Source organism: Felis catus, chromosome B1 (genome assembly GCF_018350175.1).
Source record: "Felis catus isolate Fca126 chromosome B1, F.catus_Fca126_mat1.0, whole genome shotgun sequence".
In the NCBI taxonomy this organism is placed as follows: Eukaryota; Metazoa; Chordata; class Mammalia; order Carnivora; family Felidae; genus Felis; species Felis catus.
Genome location: NC_058371.1, coordinates 198,482,187 through 198,505,343, shown reverse-complemented (window position 1 = coordinate 198,505,343; position 23,157 = coordinate 198,482,187). Strand labels below are relative to the sequence as shown.

Below are 23,157 nucleotides of genomic sequence, written 5' to 3'. Positions count from 1 at the left end.
TCTTATGATTGTGGATCTCTTCTTTGGTTCTTTCTATTTTTCTGAATTCTACAAATTTACCTTAATGAGCTCATGCTGATTTCTTACAACAACAAAATACTTAACCAAAAAACTCCCAAAACCAACCCTGTAACTTCCTATCATTATCATTCTAGACTGACTGTGCTTTTTCACGGATCACTGTAAACACTGACAGCCACAGACTGGGGAGGGAGTCTGAAACTCAAAAGGAGAATTTTGTGAAACTCCCAGATTGTGAAGCAGTGAGGTATTTTCCTCTAAGAACAAGGCCATGGGAGAAAGCAGAGGGAGACAGAACATCAGTCCTCAACGCTTTCCTGACGTCCATTTTTAGAAGCATCTTGTTAGGATGCCCATTGAGAGCAAGGAGCAAAATAGCGTTCTGTTAGAAGTGAGTCAGAAGTGCCACTGGGAGCCTCTGCCTGTTTGCAGAGGTCAATCCCGCCAGCAGAAGTCGGTGCACGCGAGTGGAAATAAATGAGCTTCTCCATTAAGGTCAGAGAACCTCACTCTGATTCCCCCGCCTCCTCTCTGTCCTTTGGAAGTGAGCCCCATCGTGTACTACGTGCCCAAAAGGTGAGGCACGGACCTCACCCCAACAAGGTAGAAGAGAATCCGACAGCTCATCAAAGGGGAAACCGAAGCTCAGACAGGTTGAAAGCATTGTCTAGCATCACACGGCCAAGAAGTTCCAGAACCAGGACTCAAGCCTAGTTTGGTCTGATTGCCAGGCCTGTGCGGTTTCTGCTAAATTGTGAAATTGCCAACTTCCTCCCTACAGTGTGTTTATCGTGCATCTTTGAGGTTGACAGTGATGAGTTCTGTGTCTTCTTTTGGACACTTTTGCTTCTTGTTAAACTCTTTTTTAAAAATGTTTATTCATTTATTTTTGAGAGAGAGAGAGAGAGGGAGAGGGAGAGGGAGAGGGAGAGGGAGAGGGAGAGAGACCACAAGTGGGGACGGGGCAGAGAGAGAGGGAGAGAGAATTACACACAGGCTCCATGCTGTCAGCACAGAACCCAAAGCGGGGGCTCCATCCCACAAACCACGAGGTCACAACTTGAGACGAATCAAGAGTCAGATGCTTAACTGACTGAGCCATCCCAGCGTCCCCTTTGCTTATTATAAAGTCACTCTCTGTTACACTGATCGACGCGAATGTCTTTTCTCCTTTCTTTTCTCTCCAAAGTCCTACATGTTTGGGGTACAAAGGTGACAGCTAATGCTTTAGAAACACTTTTAAAGTCATGGCAATGGACCCGAGGCTCACAGGGACTCTCGCTTGGACCCTCAGGGAGAAATGGCCCTTTCCACTGGGTGTTGATCACACTGTATCATCTGTGACCAGGTGAGAGTTCTAAGAAGGGAGCTATTTATTAAAAAAAAGATAACAGGGGAGCAAAATATAGATGAGAATATTCTCTAAACAGGTAAAACATCATGAGCTGCATGATAAACTCCTAAAATTCAGGTAACTTTGGAGAGACAAAGGACATTCTCCTTTAAAGGCCAGCGCATTTATGGTCTGGGGGTCCCCACAGCGCTATGCACCCCCTATGACGTTCTCAGGAATAGCCGGTCAGTTCACTTACAGAGAAGATGGCAGCCAAAGTCTCAATGCCACCGGTGCTCAAGGTGATGTATGGGATCTTTTCCGGAGGGACCCCAGCTTTCCCAAAGATGCTATTGGTGTAGAACCAAATCTATAACAAAGGGAAGAAAAACAAGGGAGGAGAGTCAGTGAAAGGCATCTATTTCCCAAATTAAGTTCAGGTCCAAGGTGGTCTCTGAGATTCACAGCTGCATCCAGAGTGGAGCTGTATGATGTGGCCAACTACGTGTTTTCTTCCTGCTCCCTCCTCTCCCCTTTCTTCATCACTAACAGAACTACCACACTGGGGGCAACACGTGCTCAGCCGATGGTGGCAATGAGATAGGAACAGAAATGTTGGTGAGGCTTCTTGGAAGTCTCCTTAAAATGAGCTTTCCATCAAGGACGTGTGATCCCATTTTTTGCCCTTCCTCCCTTCTGCTGTCAAGATGGTGAATGTGATGGCTGGAGCTTCAGCAGCCTTCTTGGATCACTAGGTGACAGGATAGCATGCTATTAGTCCCCATGGCAACTCCGTGAGAAACACAAAAGGTCCCTGATCCACAAGATGCTTTAATGTCAACTGCTAGAAAACCGTCACAGTAAATCTATAATAGGGACAATGTGAATGGCGCTCCTAAGGGTTGTGTAACACACAACTTACAAACCTACACATGGAGCCTCTGCTTTGAAATGCAAGCCACCTGTTCAAATGCTAGAGTGCGAGGTTAGAAGAAGCCTGTGTCGTCACTCAGAGTGATGCTGTAATTTACTAGCCAAATCTGGGCACTTTTGAGACTGTTAATAATTAGTCTAGGACAACAGACACAAATCTGGACGCCCTGGGCAAAGCAGGATGCGTGGTCCTGGGACGGCTGGGCCACCCCTCTCAACTTCCCTCATGTGTGGAGGTTTCTGCCACTGGAGACCAAACCTAATCCTAACGACTCTCACGGGACCTCCGACAACCACTGCTGGAGGTTGGAGACCTGGCTCCATGCTGAGGTGGCTGTGTGACCTCAAGCAATGACCTCTGTCCTGCTGGGCTTCCTTCTCCTCCTCAAAGAGGAGAGGGTATCAGGAATTGGGTAAGAATTGTCACTGCTCATTATTAAAGTTTTGGGTCCAGGGGCTGGACACGGGTCATTTGTGTTCTCCCAATCCCAACCGTTCCTCAAAGAGCAAGGGTTTGCTAGAGGACAGAAACCCGTGCTGTCCTTTCCATGACATCTGACGGGGAAACCCACTGTGTGAAGGGCCTCAGAAGCATTGACACTGATCGTTATTAAGAAACATTAGAGCTCGTTGGCTATAACTTGTCAGGCCCGAGCGCAGCCTCTTACTTTGTGTTTGGAAAGAGCTCGTTTCTACAGATTTGTCTTGTTACCAGCATTTGTTTACCAAAAAAAATTTCGTGCCTCGGGGGAGAAGACAGAATTTAGGACCTGCACCCATATATGCAGATGGATTATGTTTTAGCGACAGGAGTAATTCTTCATAAAGTTACGGGCAACGCTCAGGGCCCAGTAAAAAGGACCGCATGCGTTTCTGTGAGTTTGTGGGACTTGATGCATCTCTGGGCGAAATGCGTTTCAATGCTCCCGAAAGACAAGGACCCTCTCCCCTGTGCCTGCTCGCACTTGACTGAGCTGAGAAATTAGAATTTAGATTCTACTTTTGCTTTCACATTCACAGAGTACACACGTGGCTCCTGATAAATTCATTAGTTCCTATAGCTCTTGGGGCTGTGACAGCAGCCAAAATTATTCCAGAAAGCCTCAGTCCTCGCTGGATTTGTTTGTATGATCTCCACTCCCTTTTGAAGGTTCACTGTGACCCCCAGCAGATCTGCAGGGCTGGATCAGAGGAGCAGAAACGCCTTTACCCAAAGTCACTGATTTTCGACAGCCAAGGCTCCACGGCCCCTTCCAGCCCCCGGCGACCTTGCGGACATCACGGTATTCTCAGCCTCAGTCTGGACCCCAGAGCCGCCAGCTTCGGACCCCGCTGGATTTGTGTTCTCCCGCAGAAGCGGTGCCCTGCTTGCCCCGGGGTCTCCTTCCTGGCTTCTCACACCCCCTGCAACCCCCTTCCCTGCTTCCAATTCCCCCTGTAGCCTCGGGCTTCCCCAGAGGGGGTTAAACCTTAGCAAAGGGAATCATTTGCATAAAATTACACGCTCAAGGTGGGGAGTCATTTCATATGTAAATGTACCTATTCATTGATAGGCAGAAATCAGCCCTGAGGACCACCTCCCCCAGTCCAGGGCCTGTGAGGTGTTCCTGCTGGGCTGGCCCCGTCCCTGGAGGGGTGCGGGGGTGGGGTGGGGGGTGAGGTCTGCGCATCTTAGTGCTGGCTCCCAAAGCCATTGCTCTCCCCCTGAATCACCTTCCAGAGCAGGAAGGTAACGGCCTCTGAGGTTTATCTTCCTGCACTGAGGTTTATCTGATCAGGCAGTTTGAGGGCGTCAGACGACCCAGAAGTACCAGGAAAGGTGGAGCGTGTCCCACAGCAAACCCTCCCGCGGAGGGTGCTTTGTGTTGACCTCATCCTTGACATAGTCAGGTTCTCAGGTGGCCGACTGTCTCCTCCCCCAGAGAAGGACTGGAAGGACAGCAATCTGGAGGCCTGCATACCGGATCTGACCCCGGCGCGGCCCCCGGTGAACTGTGGGTCTGTAGGCAAGGGACTACGCGTCTCTGAAGAAGGGAAAAAAGATCTGGCTTTCAGGGTGGTTGCAAACAAGCTGTAAAGTGATGAAGTAGAGCGTCTTTTCTAGAGCTGGTGTACAACAAACGGTGGGTATCATTCCAGAAGATTTCCAGGTCTCTCCTGAGACACCACTGTTCTTTGGTGAAGAAACATGTCACAGTCGTGCGCATGGCTTGGGGAGGAAGTACTTCAGGGTCTGCTTCGCAGCCTGGAGAGGGGGGCGCAGGCCTCCTGACTGCCTGCCTCGGATGCCCCAAGGCCCTCCTCCTCAACTCCCGACACTGCGTGTTAGAGACAAAGCATAGCACCATAATCACGTTCAACTCTCTCAACAGCTTGTGCAGGTGACAGTGTGGTCAGAGAGACCACACACAGCCCGTCGCACCAGAGCAGTGCAGACCCAGGCCTGTTCCCTTCCTGCCCCACAGTCCTTCCTGCTGCACGGGCTTTGCTGGGCTGTTAGTGCAGCTGGCTAACTGGAAATGCCTCCTCTAGCCATCATCTGCCCCGGAATCCCATATATGCCCAGGGCCCTGCCTGCAGCTGGCCTCCTCCTGAGAGAGGCCTTTTAACCCATCTCTCTGGCTAACCCTTCAGGAACAAGAAACCACCTGATTTGCCTTTGCCCGGAACAAGGCGATTCTGGCAGAATATGGGCTCAACACGTGCTTGCAGGGGGTGGTCACCAAACAGTGGCTCCCCCAAACATGTCTGTGTCCCAACCCCAGGAGCCTGTGAATACGTTACACTACCTGGCACAGCAGCTCTGAAGATGTGGTTAAGTTTAGGGGTCCTGACAAGGGGAAGTTATCCTGGATTATCTAGGTGAGCTGGAAATGGAGTCATGAGGGTCCTTATAGGACGGAGTTCAGAGAGAGAAGGCGCAAAGGTGGGAGCAGAGGTCAGAGAGAGAAAGAGAGCTGTCAACACACAGGTTGTCTCCACCCATGGTGACGCACGGGATCTACGCTGAAGGGTAGAAGACAAAGGACATCTCGTCGTTTATCGAACACTAGCTCCCAGGGGTGGCGCCAGTGCTGGACCTACTGTAGGGCAGGGGCCTCCTTTCCCTTCATTTCCTACTCCCATTCAGGAACACGACTGTCTCTCAGCCCAAGGGACAAGGACTCACATAAGGAATGAAGGGCCCTTGGAAGGAAACACTCATGCGCTCACATGTGCCCCTGCTGGGCTCTCTGTGCACCCGCGGGAAGCTTGTGTCCCCTCTGCTCTGTCCATGCAGGGAGGGACCCTGTGGAGTCGGGGCTGGGGTTGCTTCCTCTTCCTGTTGACTGGGGAGGTGCCTTGAATCTGGGAATGCAGAATTCATGGCAACTTCTGGGGTCACAACCTCTAATCCTGCTCCACCTGGAGTAGAGGAGACATTGTGACCCCCATCTATCCGATTCCTGTGCCAATCTCTCTAACCTGCTCTGAATTTCAGAGGGGAGAAAAGGCTCATATATTGTACCCCCAAATCTATCATCTACGTGTCCTAATTCCATCCTCACACAACCCAGTGGGGTAGGTGTCTTGCCCCCATTTAACAGATGAGGAAAGTGAGGCTCGGCCCAGTGAGGGCTACACGGCCAAGAGTGGCGGAGCTGGGATGTGGGCTCAGGTCCTTCCAATCCTTTCCTGCTCTCTGCTGCCTCTGCTTGCCTTCCTGAGGTGGAATGGGGTGGGGGTTCCGTCGGGGGCTGGAAGGGAGCAGGTGCATCCTGGGAAAGGATAACAACATGCTCTGCAGCAAAGAGAAGCAGACCCCCTGCTCTCCAGACAATTCTAGAGCCCAGACTCCAGTCTTCGCAGAGCTGGTGCATCCAGAGCTCAAGTGTCACCGCTCGTTGCCATCAGGGCCCCTTGGACCTGACCATGGATGTGCAGGAATGAGCGAGTGACGCCCCCGCCTCTCCTGGGCCACTTCACACCCTGATGAGCATCGCTGGATGACCTGATGGGGCGCCTCCAGCACTCAGCAAGGAGGGGCTTCCTCTCAATCCCCTCACTCTTTCTATTTGGAAATCCAGAAAGATACGAAATAAGGACTCAAATTTTAAGGGTGGCCAGAACATGCTAGTTTTTAAAAGCTTTCTTAAGAGTGTTGGATTTCCTATCTTGCTCCTTCCTTTACAGGTAAAAACATAACCTCACGCTGACCCAGCCCTCAACCAGCTGATACCGCCTTTGAGTCATGTCCCCAGTCACATCTCAGTGACCAAGGGCAGAGGGGTTAAGCTTCTAACCTGGGTTCCAGGGCTGGGAGGTGGGGGTGTGGGCTGGAACCCAGGCGCCCGGGGTCTCAGGGCAGGGCAGCTCTGTGCTGGGAACTTTATAGACATCCTTTCGTCCATCTTCGTGCCATCATATGGGGGGGGGGGCACTTTACAGCTGGGGAAACTGAGGCACGGAGCAGTCGTGGCAACTTTCCCCTTAGCCTGCAAGTTCAGAGCTGGGGGTTGAACACCACGGACTCCAGGACATGTCCTCTTGACCAGAATGCTGGGGCAGCCACGCAAAGGGCCTCCGTGCAGCATTCTCCCCATCTGGGGACATCGCAAATCCTTTCAGTGAAGGGTCTCAGTTACGGAGGTAACAGAACATTCAATCCTTCTAATTTGAATTAGGACGTTATTTGGGAAGAAACTTCAAAAACAAAAGCTATTTACAATGCTTCACAACCTGTGATTAGGAGTTTTGTGCAAGACAGGATTTGGCCTGCAGCGTTCCTGACGATGGGTCGACAAAGGAGATAGACCATCAGAGGGCTCCGGGCTCCCCCGGGGGAAGGCATCATGTCTAAGGCCTTCTTCCTCCCTCCCTCCACCCTCCCAGCCTTGCCTCCCTGCCATTTGGTTCTTTATGGAGGGGACGTCTGGTGCTCTGTCAGGCACGGCAGGTGCACCACACAGGGGAACAGCACACACGTGTCCTTGCCCTCACAAATCTGGTGTAGCAGCAAAGGGAGGTGTTACACAGCAGTTGTACAGGTGACAGACCCGAGGGACACAGAACTGCCCGGGAACGCTGTGACGCTTGGGCACCCGCCGAGTGGACCAACTCGGGAGGCCGTGAAACGCCTCCGAGGGTCCAGAATGGGCATCACCAGGCTTATTTGCAGCCTGCGCCCTGAGCCTCTCCACTCTTGTTTTGCGTCCATTTCTAACAAGCTCCAGCGCCTTGTTTCCCAGCCAAGACCGCATAGTGGGAGCAGCCAAGTTTGCAAAAGAGTGGCATCGAGAGAGGGAAGAACACGGTGTTAGAAACAGTCTTGCTGATAAGGGCAAGGGGAGGGGAGATGGAACGTAAGCTCAACGGTTACCATCTGTGACATGTTCCACGTACATAACTTCCTATCACCCCCCACAGAAGCTCTGCAGACTGAGCATTAATATCCCCCGTTTTCATAACAGGAAACCGAGGCCCAGATGAGTCGGTATGATTGGCTTCCTCTGTTCAAGAGGGAAGGAGTCCAGAGGAAGGCAACCCCAGGTGTCGATAAGGATACTATAATCCTGGGTATTCCAGAACATTCAGGAAGTCTCAAGAAAACTGGTTTTCCTGCAGCAGGTGTGACAATGGCGTCGGTCCAATTCTCAACCCAAGCATTTGATGGAAGCAGCCCCCTCCCTGCCCCTGTTCTTCTCACCTCTCCCCACTCTCTCCCAGCGTTCAGGCGCCTCCCATGTGCCATGGGCAGTTCTGGGTGCTGGAGACACAGGGACCACGAGAGGTGGCCTTCCCTCACGAGGACAGTCACGGGGAGGGGAGGGACAGCTGTGGGTGTAGGAGCTGCTGTGACCACCCCAGGGAAGGGGAGGGAGTCTGTAACCAGGGGGCTCCTTGCTGGTGAGAGACTGAACATTCACACGCAAGTCTGGTTTTCATGCAACAAACTGTTCAGGAAGAAGGCAGCTGCATAAAATGAAGGATTTAAGCCTAATTTTAGAGGAGGGAATTTGAAAGCCATTGTGAGAAGGAAGAAAAAAGAATCCAGTGCTGAAAAGGAATTTAGAAACAATTAAATGTTAAATCCAACTTTTGCCTGATTTCTAAGCTTTGTGGAATCTATTCATTGATTCTGTTAGCAAAAATGTACTGAGCAATTTGTAACGTTGGTTTAACCCAGTAATTCTCCACTGGGGGCAATTTTACCCCAGGGGACATTTGGCAACATCTGAAGACATTTTTGGTTGTCACAACTGGTGGGGTAGGTTGTCATCTAATGGGCAGAGGCCAGGGATGCCGCAGAACATTCTGCAGTACCCAGGACAGCTCCCCCGCCACCTGCCCCAGGACAAGGAATCTTCCAGCCCCCAGTGTGCACGGTGCTGAGGCTGAGAGCTGCTGGTTTAGTGCAGGTGCCTGGCCCTTAGGAGATGGGCTGGCCAAGCCTGGGCAGGGGCTCCAGGGCAGAAGACCTGGAACCAGGACGTGTGAGTTTGACAGCACGGGCACCCCTCCTATTGTGACCCTGAGCGTGTCCTTGGCCCTCTGTAAACCTCAGTTTCCTCCTCTACAAAATGGGGATGGCACCACTTCCTGCAGGACATTTGGGGCTGGAATAAAGTGATAAATAGGACATATCTAGCAGTATTTGTGACGTCTTAAACCACAGACCACATCCCCCAAATAATTTCTGGCAAAATGAAGGGAATGAAGCAAGTTTTGAAGGGCATTTCAAGATTTTCATCTGTGTTAGCATTCTTTCTTGGCCTCGTGCGATATTTGGATTTGGGGGCAAGAGCTGCAGGGGCAGAGCCTGGACCGGGGCCCAGGACAGCTGGGCTCTGACACCGAGATTGCTGCTAACCAGTGTTTGTCCTTTTGTACGTAAAACAGAAGAGGTAAGACTTGTCTCGCTGGCTGCCTGCGGATGACCTGGGGACACAGTCCAGTGTCCCATATGGGGATGCTCTAAGGGGGCCTTAGGGGCCTTCCCTGCTCAGGGCTTAAGCAGCCAAACCTTGTGCCCAAATGGCTGGGACTCAAATCCCCTTTCTACCATTTGTAGCTATGTGACTTAGGGAAAGTCTCCCAGTGTCTCTGTGCCTAACAGTGCTGTGTAACTCACAGGACTGCCATGGGGACAACTTCTGGCTCATGCTAAGTGCTAAGGGAAGGTGTGCTTTATTATTATTACAGCTGAGCAGACAGAGGCTGGGTGAGGGGAAGTGACTGGCCTAGGTGTCCCACTGCAGGTTTGTGGCCACAGTGAGACAGAAAGCCAGGCCTCTGGATACTGGGCCAGAGCATGTTGCTCTATGTCAAATTCAGCATGCCAAGCTACAAGTGTTACTTCTGACGTAAAGATTAGAAATAATCCTAAAACAGCAAGAAATAGATGAAGATTATCTCAACATAATAAAGGCCATACTGGAGAAGCCCAGAGCTAACGTCCTACTCCACTGACATCATATTATGATATCACCACACTCCTCAAACTGACAGCCTTCCCTCTAAGATCAGGAACGAGACAAAGATGCCCGCTCTCGCTGCCTCTATTCAACATAGTACTGGAGGTCCTCGCCCGGGCAATTAGACAAGAAAAAGAAAAGGCACCCAATTCAGAAAGGAAGAAGTAAAAGCATCACTGTTTGCAAATGACATGATCTTATATGTAGAAAACACCAAAGATAGCGTGCGCGCGCACACACACACGCACAAATTGTTAAAACTAATAATCAAATTCAGTAAAGTTGCAGGATACAGAACATACAAAAATCAGTCATGTTTTTATATACTAACAATGAATTATCCAAAAGGGAAATTAAAATAATTCTAGGGGCTCCTGGGTGAGTCAGTCGGTTAAGCGTCTGACTTCAGTTCAGATCATGATCTCACAGTTTGCGAGTTCGAGCCCCGAGTCGGGCTCTGTGCTGACAGCTCAGAGCCTGGAGCCTGCTTTGGATTCTGTGTCTCCCTCTCTCTCTGCCTCTACACTGTTGGTGCTCAGTCTCTCTCTGTCTCTCAAAAATAAATAAATGTTAAAAAAAAATGAAAAAAAATTCTATTTATAATAACATCAAAAAATACTTAGGAATAAAGTTAAGTAAGGAAATGAAAGACTTTTACACTGTAAACTATAAAACATTATGAAAGAAATTAAATACACAAATAAGTGGAAAAATATTCCATTCATGGATTGGAAGATTTAATATTGTCCAAATGGCCACCCCACCCAAAATGATCTACAGATTCAACGCCTTCCATGCCATCCCCATCAAAATCCCAATGGCATATTTTCCGGAAATAGAAAAAAAAATCCTAAAATTCATATGGAACCATAAAAGACAATGAATAGCCAAAAGAATCTTGAAAATGAACAAAACTGGAGGCATCCCATTTCCTCTTTTCAAAAGATATTACAAAGTGACAGTAGTTAAAACAGTGTGATACTGGCATAAAGACAGGCATCCAAACTAATGGGATAGAACAGACAGCCCAGAGATAAACTCATTGATGCTCAACTGACCTTGGACAAGGGTGCCAAGAACATTCAATGGGAAAAGGATAGTTCCGCAAATGGTGTTGGAAAAATTGGATATCCACGTACAAAAGAATGAAATTGGACCCTTATCTTTACTCAAAATGGATTAAGGATTTAAACATAAGAACTATGAAAGTCCTAGAAGAAAATGTAGTGGAAAAACTTCATAGCATTGGTCTTTTTTGGATACAACACCAAAAGCAAAAATTAACAAGACTGGCTACATCAGACTAAAAAGCTTCTGCCCAGGAAAGAAAAAAAAAATCGACAGAGTGGAAAGGCCATCTGCAGCATGAAATAAAATATCAGCAAACCATATATCTGATAAGGGGTTAATCTCCAAAATATATGAGGAACCCCTATATCTCAATAGCAAAGCCAAACCAAACCGACCCCCCACCAAACCTCCAAACAGCCCCCCCTTAAAAATGGGCAAAGGACTTGAACAGACATTTCTCCAAAGAAGACTTCCAGATGGCCAACAGACAGATGAAAAGATGTTCTACATCAGTCATCATCAGGGAAATGCAAATCAAAACCACAATAAGATACCATCTTGCACCTGTTAGGATGGTCATTATTTAAAAAAAAAAAAAGTGTCAGTGAAGATGTGGAAAAATTGGAGCCCTTGCACACTGTCGGTGGGAATGGAAACTTGTGCAGCCACCATGGAAAACAGTACGGGGGGTCCTCAAAGAATTAGAAACCGAACTGCCACATGAGTCAGTATCCCACTTCCGGGTTTTGGTCTGGATTGCAACCAGGATCTCGGAGAGGTGTCTGCACTCTGGATAATAGCCAGCCTCAAAAAAATAAAAAATAAAAGTAAGAAAAGAAGGACATCCTGCAACCTGTAACAACCTGGGTGACCCTGGTAGACGTTACGTCGCGGGAAGTGGGCTGGTCACAGAAGGACAGGTACCACATGCTTCCACTTACACGATGGGTCTAAAACAGGCAAACTCACAGGAGCAGAGAGCGGGGCGAGTGGTGGTCGCCAGGGGCTGGGGGAGGAGGAAACGGGCAGCTGACAATCAACGGTACGGAGCTCCTGTCAAGCAAGATGAACGAGCTCCGGAGATGTGCTGCGCAAAGCCCGTCCCACAGTTAACAAGACTCCAGTGCCCACTTAGACGTTTGCTAAGGAGGTAGATCTCGTGTCAAATGCGCTCACGACAATAAAAAAAGACAGGAACGGTAATCAGTATGAGGAGGGCGGGGTGCCCCGAGCTGAGACCTCACTACCGCTGGTCCCCAGAGCGGACGACACAGTTTTTCCCCATCCTAGGCCTAGGGGTTTACAGACACACCCTAGTGGGATTTATACAGAAAGTTTTATAGGGAACGCGAATCAGAAATTTATGTCCCGGGAGAGGAGAGGATTCTGTTTAGAAATGTCATGGCTCTCGATCCAAATGCCTCATTGAATACAGATTCCATATGTGGCTTTTACGACTCCAAATGTTAGCTTGAGGAAACGGAGACGCTCCCTCTCTACCTTCTCAGAAAAGGGAGGGTCCTGGCTCTGAGCCTGGAGCTGTGAAGTGCAGGAAACAGCAGGCGGTGTCCAAGGCCATGCTGTTTGCCCCGGGCACCTCCTCCTTCTGCTGGCTTTCAACAGATCAAGGAAAAAGGTAAAAATAAGTAAGTTGCAAGTCGATTTCAGCTCATCCCAACGTTTCCAAAAATAGAATCAAGAGTGGTTCAAATGAGGCAAAACACTGTGGTTGTAACTTTCCATGCTGTCACCTTGCCCCCTCTGGACAGGGACGCCTCCCTCTCATCTCATGTCACCTCCCCCTACATACCCCAGACACTCCCATGCCGACTTTTAGGGGATGCCGGGCTTATGGAGCTATTTTATCTGGGGCTCTTTAGAAGGGCCCCTTTTTCCTCCTTCTGGACCCAGCCACACTTCTCCTGAGCTATGTGAGTACCTCTACACTGCCCTGCCAGCTGGCTTGCACACCTTCGTAAATGGGGAACTCACCACTGCACAGTGCAACCCATTATTTTCCAGAAGCAGCAATGATAACGATCCCGAGCCTGCTCCCTGGTCCTGGGATTCTTGGATTCTACCCTCAGGAGCCACCAGGAGGGAAGGGGTCAGCTGCGTCTGTCCTGGGTTTGGGGAACTTCACAGAAGATTCCGCCCGCCTCCGCTCGATCTCCCTGCCCACGTTAACTCAGGCCCCGGGAAAGTTTTCCTTTCAAGCCTGAGGTCCTCCCACACCAAAGTCCCATGTTGAAGCCAGCCCAGCCAAGAGTACTTTTATTTAAATCATCTCTCACTTACAGCTTCCTAACTCCTACTCTATTAAGAAACACGAGTTTTCGGGATCACTAAATTAAACAATGGTGTTTATTAAGGGGTGACTGTGTTGCTGCTGCTTTGAACACTTTGCGTGGATTCTTTCTTTCGTTATTACATCAGCCCATTTTACAGATGACAAAACTGAGGATCGATCAGATCACGTGACTGCCTGATGGCGCAGAGCCAGTGCAGGTGGCAGAGCCAGGACCGGATCCAGGCACCGAGGCCCGAGCCCTGACCCCCCCCCCCCCACCCCGCAGTCACCTCCCCCTGGTACCGCCCTTTGCGCAGGGACGCTCACCGCGTTGAGACCGCAGAGCTGGTAGCTGGCCATGGTGACGACCACAGTGATGACCTGCCAGCGGACGAAGGGACTCCGCAGCAGCTCCAGCACGGACACCAGGTGGATGTTCCTCTGCAAGTGGCTCTCTGCCAGGACCTCCTCCACCTCTCGGGAGACATCCTCTTTGCCCAGGAAGGTTCGGAAGGCTGCACACAGGGACCATCACAGACTTTCAGGAGGGATTAGGATGTTTGCAGTGGACGGTCCCACCACCCAGACACACGCCTTGTCAGGGACAGAGCTGGCAGGGGCCTTTGAAACCGAGGAGTCCCGAGCCTTTGTTTAAAAACAGAGCAGGGGCGCCTGGGTGGCTCAGTTGGTTAAGCGACCGACTTCAACTCAGGTCATGATCTCGTGGCTCGTGAGTTTGAGACCCACGTCGGGCTCTGTGCTGATAGCTCGGAGCCTGGAGCCTGCCTCCGATTCTGTGTCTCCCTCTCTCTCTGCCCTTCCCCTGCTCGCGCTCTGCCCCTCTCTCAAAAATAAATTTTAAATAAAATTTTTAAAAACTTAAAAAAAAAAGAAAAGGAAAACAGAGGCCCAGAGATGTGCAAAGACTTGCCCAAGGTCACCTGGTTGGCTAGGAGAAGAGCCAGGAGGAAACACTGGTCTCCTGGGGGCCCTGGGTTCAAATCCCCTGCTACCACAGTGCATCTGTCCATGGTTTGTAAGCATTCCTGCCTCACACGGCTGCTATAGTAACCAGATGACGTATATACACTAAACCCGGGCTCAGAGCTTCACACACAGGACGTATTCCTTTGAAAAGTATTTACTGAGCACCTCCTGTTTGCCTGGACCTGTGTGCTCTCCTCATTGGAGGCACTCAGATGGTCAGACTGCCTGCTTCTTGGCCAGGATTCTGGGAGGAGATTCCGTCATCCGAAGGAGAACTGAACTAAATGACCTCCAGGGCCCTTTCCCTCTGAGACACAGGAGCCTTGCGTGGAAATACTCTCAAAGGGCTAATCTTCCTAGTATTCAAACTCGCCCATGTGATTTAGGCCTTTTCCAGGCTGAACACTGCAAATTTCCAGCCTCAGCGAACCTGCCATTTCTGACTAAGCCTTTAATGGTGCAAACCTCCACATATATATGTATAAAGGTGGGCTTATGGATTAGACCCCTGACAGCATAATAATCAGATAATAGCAGATGCTTTCAGAACACGGGTTTAAATGTTCAGTGCTCTGACATTTGTCCTCCTCCAGAGAAAGGTGGCCGTGGTGGCGGCTCCCGTGGACAGTCCATTCCAGACACAGTGGGCATCATCCTTAAAAACACTGCACTACAGCACAGGGCATATGAAATTGCTCTTCTTAAGTAGCAAAACAAAACCCCCAACACACACACACACACACACACACACACACACACACACACACACAAACAAAAACACAAAACAAAACAAAAAGGCTGTTAAAACTTCCTCCAGATTCTACAAAAAGCAAGCCCGTGAGACTCTGGGGTGTTATTTCCAACAGTACACTGAAAACTGCTTCAGAATGTTTCTTTAATAAGCTATGATTTAATACTTTTGCTAGTTTTTATTAAGGATAAACGGGAGAAGTAGCTGAATGAATAACATTTCCATGTCATTCACTTAACTACAGTATTGCTAATACTTCCTCAAAGTTCAAAATGCAACACTCATAAGATAAAGTAATCCTGAAGTCTGAGGGCAGGAAAATATTTCTCTCTCCTCCCTGAAATACATGCTTTCCATGTAAAATAAAAGAGAAATCTACAGCCTATTCCCCTCCACCATTCCCCTTTCCCCTTGGCTGCCAGGAAGCTCTCAGCTCTTAACAGAGTTTCCTGGAACAAAAGTCTTCTTTCTTAAAAGCCGCGCTTTCCTTCTTCTTTTAAAGCATCAATTTAATTTCCTGTTGTATATGTGCTCAGAAAGACAGTTTCTTTCTACTTGTTCCACACCCCTTCCTCGAAGTTTCCTGTGACTGGGTGAGGACGAGTATCCGGTGAGGGAGAGTATCATGGCGGACACGGAGATGCACCACTCACATCGCCTTCAGGAAAGGACTCCCCCCCGCCGTAGCTGTGAACTCGTGGTTAACTGACACCACCCTGCCCCCACCCTTGGCTTTGTGGATATGCACTCAACCTTGAAGCCCGGGTGATGCTGTTCCCACAGTGACTCCCGGCCCATGAGTGGGCACGGTGGGGACGCAAGGGCACAGCCGTGTTCACCCGGTGGGGATGCCGCAACGCACGAGTGTTGCTCCAGAGCTCCCCACTGGGTGTGCAGAGACTCGGCCGGGGCGGGGGGTGTCCCGGTCTGAGGCTCTCCTGCTCTATCCTGCCTCCTCCCTCTCCCTTTCTCAGTGTTACTCTCCCATGAAACTTCCGCACTCTTGGCTCCTCCTCAGCACCTGCTTCCTGGAGAAGCTGAATGCAGCGATGAGCCGCTCAAAAGCAAAAACAACCAGTCTAGCTCTGTTCTCAGCTTTCAAAGTGCCAAGCTGCTTTGGTTCTTACTACCTTCTCCTGACCTGTGACCATAGCCCACTAACGGCTTTCCTGGTCTGGCTGCATCATGTCCCGTAGCACTCCTCCCGTAAACCTGTCCTCCGCGCCGCGGCACCAGTCCCCCGGGCTCGGCGCCTGGCCCGCGGGCCTCCCTCAGCTCCCACCCTGCTGCGTCACTCCCGAGCGGATCGGCGGCTCGTCTTTCCTACACCCCTTGTGCTTCTCGGCTGTCTGCACCTGGCCATGCTGCTCCCTCTGCCAGGAACGCACTTCCAGCCTTTCCTTGCCCGGCTGCTCCTTCCCGCCCTCCCAGATGGCCGAGCGGACAGGAGAGCGTGCCTGGCCACTCCGGGTCCTCCCGGTCCCCTGTGCCTTCCCATCTCAGCACCGTCCCTAGCACCTCCTCCTTCCGCTTGCTGCACACACCTTGAGGCCTAGCGCCTGGTGCCTGCCGGGGGAGGGGCACAGTTTGCGTCTGCAGATCTGAGCCCCGACCCCGCCCTTCCCACACCCGCACTCCTGACCTTTCGGGCTGGATAACTCTGTGGCAGGCACGGTCCTGTGCATTGTGGGGCATTTAGCGGCATCCCTGGCCTCTACCCACCAGATGCCGGAGGAGCTCGGCACCAGGGACCATCAGAGCGGCCTCCAAGCGTCGTTTACAAGAGCCAACACCTGGAGACAAACCTGAGTGTCCGCTGATGGGCGGAGGCGTATGGAAATACACACACACGTGTACTTACACACACACATACACTTACATACACAGACACATGCACACACGTATACTTACCCAGACACAAGCACACATGTATACTTACACACACAGACATGCACACATGTACACTTACATGTGTATTCACACATGTATACTTACACACATGCACCTGCACACGTATACTTACACACATGTATACTTACATACGTGCACATGTATACTTGCACACACACAAACACACACACACAATGGAATATTATTCAGCTACAAAAAGAGGGAAATCCTGCCATTCCCAACAACATGGATGTACCTTGAGGGCATCACGCTAAGTGAGACAAATCAGACAGAGAAAGACAAACACTGCATGATCTCACTTACATGCAGAATCTAAAAACAACACAAAACAAAAACCCCTCCCCAAACCAAACTCACAGATACAGGGAACAGACTGGTGGTGGGGGTGGGGGGGGTGGGCACACGGGTGAAGGCGGGCCAAAGTACAAACTTCCACTTACAAAAGAAACAGGTCCTGGGGGTGTGACACATTGTGACTACATGACTACAGTTAACAATACTGTAGCGTATATTCCAAAGCCGTTGAAAGAACAGACTTAAAAGTTCTCATCACAGGGAAAAAGTTGTAAGTGTGTGGGGGCACATGTCAGCTGGGCCTATTTTGTGGGGACCGCTTCATGTTATATACAAATATTGAATCACCATGTTGCACCTGAGACTAATATAACGCCATACATAACGCCAACATATAATGCCAGCGTCCATTATATCTCAATGATCAAAATAATTTAAGAAAATGTCTCCAGACACTGCCAAATGTCGCCAGTTCAGAACCACCATTTCAAACAGGCTTCTGGTTCCTCCCAGGAGGATGTCACACCAGAGCAGGCCCTGTCCTACCCCCGCCAGCCCACCGCCCTTCTCCCCTGCAGGACCTGGCCCCTGTGCGCTTCCCTACCTTCCAGATAACCTCCCCCCTCCCCACCTGCCCCACTACACTCCTTTCTGTTGGTGATCACTCCTAATAATTATGGCCCCGTGGGATTCAGTTCTGGGGTCCTTCCCACCCCATATGTATCCTCTGGTAGGGGGCTCACAAATGTCCTTTTGAAGACAGCAAACAGCAGTAACAGGAAAGCCGAGCTGGAGTCCTGAGGGGCACCAGGGAGGGGTGCATTCGTGCTGTCAGAAGAGAGGGCCCTTGAGCAGGGAGCCAAAAGACAGCAAGTTGCCTCACACATCCCGGCACTCAGGAGAAACATGGGTACTTTTACTTCTTTTCTCTCTCCAGAATGTTCCTTTGGCCTTTCTGCATTTGACTAGCCTTGTTCTTTGAGCCTCAGCTCAGATACCCTCTCCTCCGGGAAGCTTTCCCTGATTTCCCCTGGTGGGAAGTGAGGGAGGGGCGGGCCACGTGAGAGCACAGGATGGAGGACCTGCCTACAGGTCTCACCTTGTCACCGAGCCCCACTGATGCCACCTTCCTGTTCTCGAGTCGTGTGCCCCTCTCAGGCCCCAGGTCCTGTGTCAGTTCAGTCTCAGCACCTCTCTGTGGGCTCCTCGTGCTGGTCTCCATCCCCCAAGACGACCTTCTCCTGCACTCGAGCCTTCGCTGTCCTGCCGCAGCCAGCAGGACCCGAACTCACTCTGCCCCGTGGTGGCCCTGCCCACAAGCCCCTCCACCTCGAGACTGTCCCCTCCCATCTGTCCTGACTGAGAAGGACCTCCACCCACCCCCACGACACGCCTCTGTGCCTCACACATGCTCCTTCTGCCACTTTGTGGCCTGTCTGGAACATTCTTTTCCGGGACCCGCTCAGCAGCCATGTCTTCCGGAAGCCCTCCCAGCCCCAGTCACGGCTAAGCACCTTCTCCTCACTCTTGGCCGTGACAACGTGTCCACGCAGCTGCCATGCCCACCCCGTGATGCCCCCAAGCAGGAGGGTACCCTGGGAAGTGTGTGGGCCGCGGGGTCAGAGTCGCCTGCCCTCCTGCGTGACCTGTGTGACCCCAGGCAGCGGCCGCTTCTCTCTGAGCTGTCCTTCCATGGAACGGAAACCATAAAACCTACCTCTGGGGTGTTTTTGAGAATAGAAAACAACGTATGTGAAGTGCCTGGCACGTAAATGGTGTCCGATGAACAACGGTTGCCGCTGTTGTTTTATTTCTTCTCTGCAGAGCCGGGCACCAAGTGTGTTCTCCAGTGGCATGTTTGAATGAAGAGCAAACACTGAGACTTGGGGGTGACAGGGGAGGGCACGTTAGGGGCACAGAAGTGGGGCTGTGGCGCGGCGGACAGGAACAGAGGGACACGGCAGTGAGCGTAACAGAAGGCAGTCAGTGAGGGAACCAGCATCCGAGCGCGGTGCGGCTGACAGGCGACGGGCTCCCGCAGCCCTCAGCCACCCCGCGGGGCAACGCACACAGGCTGCCCGGGCACCGGGCATGTGCTTGCCGCCTCACGGGCGCCTGGCACAGGCTCCATCCGGGGTGGGAGACCCTCCCGGGCTTCAGGCCCCCGCAGGGCTCCGCCGATACCGGGAGGACCCCGCCGTGACCTGGCCCACCCGTGGCACCCGGCTGGCCACAGAATCCTGCGGGTGGGAAGGGGCGGACTGCTTCCGGTCTGCGGCTTCCTGCGGTAAAGTCTAACGCCCTCTTTTCTCCGGAGGCCACGCTCCTGCGGTCACGTGGAGACACGGCCTTGAATCCTTCACTGCCTCGGCCTCGAGGCCCACCTGAGACCGGCCCCACCACCGTCTGGGACGTGTGGGGGAAAGTGGTTTAGCTCTGCCAGGCCCTGCCGACTGGTAGACACTTGTGTTTCAGGCGCCCCGGGCTGATGGCAGACTCCCATCAGTCCGAGGGAACGCACAACCCATGCTTGGGGAGGAAGCATCAGTTTTTTCCAGGGACAGTCTCAGGGCTGGTTGACAGAAACTGCGGCCCCGCCCAGAGCCAATTCTCAGCAAGTATCGGCTCCAGGCAGTGTGCCAAGTGTAGGAATCGGAGAAAGGAGCAAAAGCTATAGACGCTGAAGAGGCAGCGTCCCCTTCAAAGTCACTCACATTTCCCAACATGCATTTTGTGGAATGCCAACTCCCAGAGAAGCTCCACGGAATAACATTCCTCGGTCAAAGAAGTTTAGTGTCACTGTATGCTCTATCTCTTGGTTCAAACTTCATCTCAGAATAATAAACGTTCTGATAAGTCCTGCACAAAGACACCCGTTTAACTTTGTTTTGCTCCATAGTTCCTAAATCCATTTGCTGGAGCACCTGAGGAAGTACACCAGGAAATTTTCCTCTGCCTTTATGTGACATGTGTCACAGAGGGAGTGAATCTAGGCTGTCCCCATGGCTGGAGGTAGAATCCCATGGAGGACACTGATCAGAGGGTGGAGGCAAATATCACAGTTTGCTTGCTATCTTTGTCTTTGAAGGGACACCTTGAAAAGCAGAAAGAACCCGCGGTAGACAGAATGTCCTCCCAAACAAGTCCATATTCTAATCCCCAGAACCTGTGTATATGTTAGCTTCTAGGGCCACAGATACGATCCAGATAATGATCCTGTGATAGGGAGGTTATCCTGGATTGTCTGGGTGGGCCCAGCGTCATCCCTGTGTGAGGGAGACAGGAGGTCAGAGTCAGAGAGGATGTGCTGGGAACAGAGCGTGGAGGGGATACACTTTAAAGGTGGAGGAGGGGCCACCAGCCAAGGAATGGGGGCGCCTCTGGAAGCCGGAAAGGGCAAGAAACACTTCTCCCCTGGAGCCTCTAGAAGGAATGCAGCCCTGCAGCCCCTTGGTCTTAGCCCAGTGAGACCTATCTTGGAGTTCTGACCTCGAGAAGTGTAAGATAATAAATTGGTACTTTTTTAAAGGAATTGCCAAAAAGTCTCGATCTGACAGCTCAAACTAAACCACTAAGTAAGTACCAAGTTTCTTTCATCTATTCCTGTATTGTTTTAAACCACTAGGTTTGTGGTAATTTGTTAGAACAGCCACAGAAAACTGTTTTAATTAGACAGCTGCACCCCCCACCCCCCAACTCACTTCCAGTGCGGCATGGGAAAAGCACGTGATCTCTCTGCAAGGTGGAGCTGAGGTCACCTAGGTCTCCGGTCATTAGGACAGCTCCTTGGGGTGATGCTGCAGAGCACCAGCCCAGAGCCTGGCTCACTGCAGATGTAAAACACATACTGTCCCCTTTGCGGGGGATAAGCCAGCATTATGCAAAACCCAATAAGGGAAAATTGGGGGTGTGTCTGCCCAGTGCTGTCTGAGGTCTGGGAGGGAGGGGTTGGAAGGGACAAGGGTCACAAACTCCAGCTGAGCAGCCACAAGCCTGGTGTTTAGGCTCACCGCTCTAGAGCCCGGCTGCTAGGCCTGGAGCCCGTGTTATGCCATGTCCTGGCTGGGCGACCACGGCTGAGCTGCTCAGCCTCTCTGTGCCCTAATAATGCCTGGCTGGCAGACTGTGGCTTGCAGACCAGGTGGGGGCATGCACCTGGAGAGGCGCCCAGCCCCGGAAAGCGCTCACTGGGTGTCTTATGGCGGTTGGGGGGGGGTGCCTGTTGGGGTGGGGCCCACGGACTTCCTCCCTAAAGGTCAGTCTGGCCTCTCGGCAATTCCTTCCCGGGTGGCATCTATGCGGGCGCACCAGAACGGAGGACAGGACCATCCTGGCATCTAATTCTGCCTAAGCGGTCACGGCTGCCCAGAGCTCGACAGATACGGATCCTGAGGTCGTCTTCCCTGTCCGGTGGGGAAGGGTGCGGGTGCTGGGTCAGGGTGGAGTCTGGCAGAGCAGGGTGCTGGCTCACATGCCACATGTTAGCTGTACTCTGTGGACGACATGGGCCACGACCTCCACTGGACAGGCCTGGGAGCCTGCTCCCGGCCGGAGCCCAGATGGCCTCGGGGATTTGGAATTGGGCTGGTGTGCCGACCGGGGAAATGGGTGATGAGCGGGACACGGTGCAGTCCAGCTTCTTTCATTCACGATCGCCGAGGGCCGAGCCCCAACGTTCTGCCCGCCCAGCTTCACACGGGCAACGCGAAACAAAGATGGGAAGAAGAGCAGGTGTTCTCGACGGGTCTGACTCGCATCCCTGAAGTCTCCAGATCAGGGAGGTGGTGTCTGAGGTCGTGCCCACGCCTGGCCAGCTCAGAGAAAGAGCTGGAAGCTGACTGCAGCCCCAGTCAGGCCCTCCAGTACCCGCCCCCCCCTGTATCCCCCCCCCAGGGAAAAAATTGGAAGAGGTGTGCGGCAGAGAGGAAAGGCGGAGGTGGGCGGGGAGCACAGACTGAACTGGGTTCCGTCCAGCCTCTGCTGCCCCTAGCCTGGCACCTGGGCCCGCCTCCCGCACCTCTGTTTCCTCGGGATCCGGGGGGTCAGAGCGAGTGCCTGACCCTGCACCGTGCCTGCCATAGCACGAGCGTCGTTTGCCGGCCCCTGTGACTAGCTGTGTTATGGTGTCATGGGGTGGTTAAGGGCCCCCACTCTGCGGCCACACTGCCGGGGGCTCAAATCCTCACTTCTCCCCTTGTCACCTCATCTGAGGCCAGGTGAGTTACTTCCTGTTTCTGTGCCTCAGGTTCATCATCTGTAAAATGGACACAGTTGCGGCGAGGCTGTCTGCGGGATGAAACGTCAGCACACGCCAAGTCCTCAGAAGTGCCACTGCTGCTCCCAGTGGGCCGGGAGCACCAGGGGTCTGTTAACTATCCCAGGAGGCACCTGCCACACCCCCACTTTATTCTCCTTTTCTTCCTTTCTAGCCTGACGGGGTTCTACTGGGTGTTGAACGGTGTCCCCATAAACATATGTTGAAGCCCTAACCTGGTAATGATGAACGTGACCTTATCTGGAAACAGGGTCTTTGCCGACGTGATCAGTATTTCAGTTAAGATGAGGTTGCCCTGGAGTAGGGTGGGCCCTCGATAAGAAGGAGAGAGGAGAGAAGAGACACAGAGACAGACACGCGGGGAAGACGGCCACGTGAGGACGGAGGCAGAGCCTGGACAGAGGCAGCCACAGCCACAGGGTGCCAAGGCCGGCAGGCAAACACTGGAAGCTGGGAAAGCAAGCGGGTCTTGAGGACGCGTTGACTTTGGGCTTCTGGTTTCCAGAACCGGAGGGAGCACCTGTTGTTTGAAGTCCCCAGTTTCTGGCGCTGTGTTACGGTCGCCACTGCCCCCGATCGACCCTGCTAGCGTTTATCACCTCCTGCTAGAGTGAAGCGCGTGGCAGCCTGGAGACGTCCCTCTTGTGGCCCCGAGGGGCCCTGTGACAAGGCAGGCACAGGGGCTGCAGGTGGAGCGGGGGGCCACGACCCTCTGCAGCCATGTGCCTGGCACAGCGCACACCCCCTCTTCTGAGAGGAGCACACCTCAGGGCTTCTGAAACTGGGAGGTTTCACCGAAGCATTAGTTTTCAGCAGCATCTGGGATTGAAGTTTGAG

General features: G+C 52.1%; 1 protein-coding gene across 11 annotated transcripts in view; it reads right to left on the bottom strand.

The window, feature by feature from the left end:
• The window catches only part of SLC2A9 (solute carrier family 2 member 9), a 262,356-nt gene that overhangs the window by 75,475 nt on the left and 163,724 nt on the right, over positions 1–23,157 (bottom strand). For all 11 annotated transcript variants that reach the window (XM_003985513.6, XM_019829751.3, XM_019829752.3 and 8 more), the window contains 2 exons: positions 13,430–13,617; positions 1,614–1,724 (listed from right to left, as the gene is read on the bottom strand). In XM_003985513.6, the coding sequence (XP_003985562.1) occupies positions 1,614–1,724; positions 13,430–13,617 (299 nt within the window). The remainder of the gene's footprint in view (positions 1–1,613; positions 1,725–13,429; positions 13,618–23,157) is intronic.